The sequence below is a fragment of the Palaemon carinicauda genome, chromosome 6 (assembly GCF_036898095.1).
Source record: "Palaemon carinicauda isolate YSFRI2023 chromosome 6, ASM3689809v2, whole genome shotgun sequence".
In the NCBI taxonomy this organism is placed as follows: Eukaryota; Metazoa; Arthropoda; class Malacostraca; order Decapoda; family Palaemonidae; genus Palaemon; species Palaemon carinicauda.
Window position 1 is genome coordinate 128,162,850 of NC_090730.1, and position 7,349 is coordinate 128,170,198.

At 36.7% G+C, this 7,349-nt stretch overlaps 1 protein-coding gene across 1 annotated transcript in view; it reads left to right on the forward strand.

Annotated features, from left to right (window-relative positions):
* The first annotated feature begins 6,952 nt into the window (after positions 1–6,952).
* LOC137643228 (neural-cadherin-like) overlaps positions 6,953–7,349 on the forward strand; it is a 41,326-nt gene continuing 40,929 nt past the window's right edge. Inside the window, exon 1 of the mRNA XM_068376072.1 lies at positions 6,953–7,099. Within this exon, the coding sequence (XP_068232173.1) occupies positions 6,953–7,099 (147 nt within the window). The remainder of the gene's footprint in view (positions 7,100–7,349) is intronic.

Sequence of the window (7,349 nt, forward strand, 5' to 3'; positions counted from 1 at the left end):
TATAAAGGGTTAGCATTCCTCTGAAGGATTGCCGTCTAAGCTTTTCTTGACATTAATACCAAAAAATGACTACTTTAAAGCAATAGATGGCTAATGCAATTAAAGGTTTAAAGGTTTAATGGCCGCTCATGAATGGCAGGTTCAAGCGACAGTGACATTACCCTATCAAGCAGGAAAGTGCCCTAGAGACTGACCATATATGCATATGATCAGCGCCCATGTCCCCTCTCCACCCAAGCTAGGACCAAGGAGGGCCCGGCAATGCCTGCTGATGACTCAGCAGATAGACCTATAGGCTCCCCCAAAGCTCACGAAGATGGTGAGGTTGTAGAGACTAAAGAAACTAATGAATCTGAGCGGGACTCGAACCCCATTCTGGTGTTCACCAATCAGTGACGTTACTACATCGGCCACCACAAGCCTACATATGGGAATTGCACGTTGTATTGTAAATTCCGAAAGATCCGGTTCGGACACAGAAATAGGACTTCTTTGTGGTCTTCCTTCAAGAAATTTGGTGGCCTGATGGTATCATCCCTGTTTGGTAATTGCCAGACTAGGGTTCGAGTCCCGCTCAAACTCCTTAGTTACTTTTGGCGCTGCAACCTCACTATCCTTGTGAGCTAAGGATGGGGCGTTTGGGGGAGCCTATAGGCCTATCTGCCGAGTCATCAACAGCCATTGCCTGGCCCTCCTTGGTCCTAGCTTGGTTGGAAAGGGGGCTTGGTTGCTGATCATATGTATTAAGGTCAGTCTCTAGGGCATTGTCCTGCTTGATAGGGCAATATCACTGGCCCTTGTCTCTACTATTCATGAGCGGCCTTTAAACCTTTAATAGGAAGAATCAGTGATGCCGCTATCAACATGGAAAATGGGAATTAACCATAAATGTTTACAATACTCTATTCTTACCTGGCATTTCAGAGTATGCATATCTCTGGATAATTGAATGAAAATACGCATACATGTTACTCTTAGATATTTATGCATACAAAAGGAGTAAGATGATACCAAAATTCCTCAAACTTTAATATAAGAGAAAAATTATCAAAGTCAATAGCGATAAGAATAAAATATTATTAAAAAGATGACTATATAAGCATTGATATGGGATTTATTTTAAAACATCAGATTAATTAAAAACAAAAGAAAGGATAGAGTAAAAATTAAAGTATTTTTTCAATCGCCCACTGCTTTTAATTGCTTGCATTGTGACCGTTGCCAGTACTAAACCTCTCATATTGAGGGGAAATGTTTTTCTCTTTCTCTTCAATTATCAATAATCTTAGGGTTGCTGATACTACTCGGAAGGGCTTCACAAGCTGCATCCTTTTTCCTTATTCCTGTCATGCTTCCTTTGTTCCCCCGAGATCTTCTCTGAGCTGGATATCCCATAGTTGGTATGTCGTTCCAGCGCTGTCTAGCCTTTAGTAAAAACACCAGCATCTATCTCTTTCGAACAATAAAAAAGGAAGAGGGCTCCCTTGTCAAGGATTAGTAGCATACGAAGGGACATGTGTCATCCTTGTAAGCGTTAAGGTATATCCGAAACAATACTCCGAACTATACTGTACAGACAGCGACTGAAATTCTAATCAGAAATATGAGAGACTTTATCTCATAGAAATGAGTTGTGAGATTCTAATTCCAAGAGAAAGGGAAGGATCAAGGAACACCTTTGTATCTTTGTGATTAATAGACACAGCCATATGTTGTGAGTGGTATTAAAAAATGGAGAACATTGGTATATTTCACGGTAGGAATCAACCATAAAAAGAATAAGAAATAGGGCTGGGGTGCAAATACCTTGTTATTTTTCTTGTGCTCAGTGAAATGTCATAGTGACACACACACACACACACACACACACACACACACATATATATATATATATATATATATATATATATATATATATATATATATATATATATATATATATATATACATATATATATATATATATATATATATATATATATAGCCTATATATATATATATATATATATAATATATATATATATATATATATATATATATATATATATATATATATATATATATATATATATATCCTTCTACGCTTGTTGAGGCAAAGGGCCTCAGTTAGATTTCGTAAGTCGTCTCTTCAACTTGAGCTTTTAAATCAATACTTCTCCATTCATCATCTACTTCACGCTTCGCAGTCTTCAGCCAAGTAGGCCTAGGTCTTCCTACTCTTCTATTGTCTTGTGGAGCTCAGTTGAAAGTTTGATGAACTAATCTCATGCAAAAACAATCTCCATCTACCCCTCACCATGGTCTCATCCACAAATCGCACAGGTAATCTCTCTTATAGTTTTATTTCTAATCTATCTTACCATTTAACTCCCAATATTTTTCTGAAGGCTTCGTTCTTAGATCAACAAAATCTGTTGGCTATTGTTTAATTGTCATACCACGACTCATATGCATACAGTAACACCTATCTCACTAAAATGATATATAGCCTGTTGTTTATATGTAATTGTGTGTGTGCATACAGTATGTCAGTTCTGTACACCATACATCATTTATGACTTTGTTGGTCATATCAAAAGGAAAAATGTTGAACCATTAAGATAAAATTGGAAAGAATATTTTTGATTTCATTAAGGAAATAAGTAAAATTGTATACGTACATTCATTATTGGAGGAAGTAAATGCATGCAATAGTATGCTTTAGATCCGGAATTTTTTTCTTGAGATTCTGGCGAAAGAAGAATTGAGCCTGATAATATGGGGTTGGATATGATCGAGCATTTTCGGATCTTGAAGCCAAACGACCTGGCTGATCGTGATGGGGATATCATCGTTCTATGTGCCAGCAGTGAGGAAATCTTATTGTGCCAGTCGTGGGTCGATTGGTGAATCATGGCACGTGCTAGGTCACGCCAAATGTGGCATGGCTGTTTAATTTTGTCAGGCCTAACAAAGAGATGAGAAGAGCTACCGGTCCTAAAATCGCGCATAACGGGTAAAATATGTTGAACCTTTATCCTTTATCCTTTATGGTTGCCATTTCTGATTGTTACACACAGCAGCCAAACCCATGAACTTGAACCAATGTATGATTTCAAATTGACCTTTCAAGGTAAAAAAGTACACCATTCGATGCATTTCGTATCATGATTAGTATAGGTGCCAAAAACCCTTCACCTGACCTAGTGGTCACTGATTTACCCAGGACCCCAAAAATGTGTTTCAGTCGTTTCGTCTCGTGACTCCTGACCCACTCACTTGTTGTCCCAAGCCTTTATCTCAATTAGGGACCAAATGCAAAGAGGGTTCATATCAACACCCCTAGCAATCCATGTTATGAAAAATGCTGAAACCTGACTGTGGTTAAAGATTTAAATGACAAAGAAGTTAAGCTAGATATGTTAGAAATATCTATATGAAAAAATGTACATACTCCTCATGTGTGGCTTGATGATGGTCGAAATGTGTAGTGTTGAAACTTAATTGTAAATGCAGAAATGTGACATTGGAAGGCAAAATAATTTTTTTTTTTGTATTGCTATTTCAAAAACTTTATTGAAATTCGTTGTCTTAGCTCCAAGGAGTATTTGTTAGCTTAATAAAGTAGAATATTATGATCCTGCTATTGACGATATTAAAAACAAAATAAATGAATATACAAAAGTATAAACTAAGTAATGTAGGTAAACAATAGATCAGTATTGCAATATGGCAAAGCTCACAGATCTTGTGGGATGGACGTGACATGGCCCGTTATTCAAGTAAATCCTCCAATTTTGACCCGAATGCAATAAATGCATCAAAGCAATGCTGGCCTCTAGTGAAAATATTATTATTACTGTATATAGCATAAACAGAAAATATTATTATTACTGTATATTGCATAAACAGAAAATATTATTATTACTGTATATAGCATAAACAGAAAATATTATTATTACTGTATATTGCATAAACAGAAAATATTATTATTACTGTATATAGCATAAACAGAAAATATTATTATTGCTGTATATTGCATAAACAGAAAATATTATTATTACTGTATATTGCATAAACAGAAAATATTATTATTACTGTATATAGCATAAACAGAAAATATTATTATAGCTCTCCAAGTATGAAGCGAAACATTCGTTACGTATGAGCAACGTTTTCTTATTTACACGGAGTTGATACGGTATAGGTTCTAGCGTGTAACTTTATCCCATAATGAAGCCCAATAGGCTTCGTTATGTTGTAAAGTCAAATCATTATTCCGTTGATGATCATGAACAATACAGTGTGCTTAATGCTTACGACCGATAAATAAAAAATATCTATGTTGAATAGAGTATATCCTTTAAAATCAAATCAACGATTAAGTTACAATAAAAGATAAACGTACAGCGATGAGGAGCTAACTCCTTTTCAGTTGTTTCAGCTGAGATAGGTCTTAACTTTGCTTATGCGAATTAATTCTTAACGACTTGTATGGAGTATTGTACTTGAGCGTTGAACTAATCCTTTCATATCACAGCAATCTTTGCATCTTTTAGCAATGTCTCTCAAAAAATCTTAAATTGAGTGATTCCATGTGGCATGTAATTACAATGTAAGACAAAAAGAAATATGGAAGGGGTGAGAAATGGATAAACATTGGTTATGCTGTAAACCTGCCTCGGACAACTGTGCCCACTATTATTCACGATAAGACCTCATTGTCCAATGCGTGCTTGAAAAGGCTCCGTCATTGAAAACTTTCCATGTGAATGTAGGTCGAAGCATAATTTATATTGAAATTGAATACTTATCATCCATTCAGAACAGAATAACTGGCGCAAGGATGAATTCCTTCAAACCAAAAGGTTATTCTAGAGAAGGCCAACTTTTTGTTTGAGGACTTGTGTTAAAAACCATTCCAGTAAAAAAAAAACTCTCCATTTGCCACGAGTTGTAGATACTTTAATTGGTTCAAGAAGAGATTTATTTTACACAATATTAAGATCCAGTGAACAGATGCTGCTGCTGATACCGTTGCTTTCAAAGACTTCCCCGAAACTTTGAAAAACATCATCGATGAACATCAAATTCCCAAGGAAATAGTAAACTCTTCTGGCTAATATGTTTGACATTAAGCAGTGCAAGGAGGAACTTGATCTTCATCATTCCTGTTTCTCTGAGGATAAACCTACTAGTTTAGCTTTTCGGTCCCGTGAAATTAAGACTCCCTCGATGGACCTCGATGCCTATGGAGGTGTACATCCAAATGGCATTTTTATAATTTTTTTTTTTATTTAAGGACTGTTGATTTCTTAGCTCCTAACTTGTCTATTATTTTTCACAAGTTTAAAAGAAAAGTTTATTTTTAGCACTTTGGAAATTTGGTTATTGTATTCCATTAAGTAACTGTGTTTCTGGTAGCTCTAGCCCATCTGATTACTGCCCAATTTCCGTAACTCCCATATCCTCAACAGTTTTTAATGTCTTTTGGCATTGTCTAAACAGGTATGTTGAAGGTAATCATCTGTCCCCTAGTTTGCAATTTGGCTTTTGTAAACGCCTTGTTGAATATTTTGCACTTCTTATAATCTCCAGTGATGTACAACAATCCCTTGATTGTGGCTAAGCTTGGATCACACTAGGGCGATAAGCCTTGGCAATCAAGGGAGATATGGAAAAATTCCGAAAATTTTAATATCGCAGGCGTTTTCAGGTGATATTTCAGCACATATTTCCACAAATTCAGGAACCATAGCATACTGTACACGACTCTTAATGCGGAGTAGACGACCAGGTTGAGATGCACACTACAGGCACAGAGCAATAAGGGCGATATATTTGGATACATCGCCATGCGATACACAGCTGTATATGGGATGCCATCGTAGTAGGCTAGTTGTGACATCTCAGTTGCTCGGGCACTTTGCGGTAGTGATCTTTTTGTACACATATATATTCGATAAGAATCGTGGAATACATGATCTTCGGGACTCCCTTATACAAAAAAGTTTTCCACCGCTCTAATAAATAATTTTATATCATAAAAAACAAAAGTTTGTTTCCGCTCAAATATATTTCATTTGTTACGATGTTCAGGCTCTCTCTCTCTCTCTCTCTCTCTCTCTCCCTCTCTCTCTCTCTCTCTCTCTCTCTCTCTCTCTCTAGTCATAACTGCATAAGAGTATGTGACTAACTGTATTTCTTATTTTTTCTGTCATTCATTTACTTCAATGATCTCTCTCTCTCTCTCTCCCCTCTCTCTCTCTCTCTCTCTCTCTCTCTCTCTCTCTCTCTCTCTCTCTCTCTCTCTCTCTCACATAACTCATAACTGCATAAGAGTATCTGACCAACTATTTTTTTTCTTTTTTTCTTTGTCATCCATCTACTTCAATAAGCTCTCTCTCTCTCTCTCTCTCTCTCTCTCCTCTCTCTCTCTCTCTCTCTCTCTCTCTCTCTCTCTCAAGTCATAACTGCATAAGAGTATTGGATCAACTCTGTTTCTTATTTTTTCTATCGTCCATCTACTTTAATGATCTCTCTCTCTCTCTCTCTCTCTCTCTCTCTCTCTCTCCTCTCTCTCTCTCTCCTCTCTCTCTCTCTCTCTCTCTCTCTACATACCAGCGTTGAACGCATGCGCTGTGATGTATGTTGCAACATCTCCCATAGAAAAATATATCACATATATAGTTTAGAGAGGCGATTAGGGTAGCAATAACGGTGGAACAAAACACGGATGTGCGATGCATTATCTCCTTGCACGCGTTGCATCGCAGGTGCCCTTGAGATTACAGCTTCTTCCTTTCCAACTAGGGTTGCAGCTATTCTATTAATAATGATAATAATAGTAATAAGAGGGGTCACCATGGACTTTCTTTAAGAATGGTCTAACACCCATTATAACCATATGTTATGGAGTATTGAAAGGTATAAAAAAAAAAACTTCCTTCTAGGATTATGTTGATACTAGATAATGTCCTTCGACATCCCATATGTAAAAGTTCTCTTGGCACTCAGCACCACCTCTCATACAACCTATGGACCAATACAACCTATGGACCAATACAACCTATGGACCAATACAACCTATGGACCAAGGCATTGCACCTATATTCAAGCGGTATTATTTACTGCATACTTAACGGCAGGTGTTGATGTTTTCTTCGTGGAAGGACGGAATGAATAATTTGGAGTTTTTAAAGACGTACAATATATACCACTTTTATATAGCACGTCTTGGGCCGAAGTGACTCATGTGGCGATGAATGGAGTTTGAAAGAAAAATGTGCCTTTTATATGTGATTGATTGTAAAGGCTTCGAAGAGCTGAATTATGAACTTGAGAGAAGAGGGCTTGGAAGGAACCTGTTA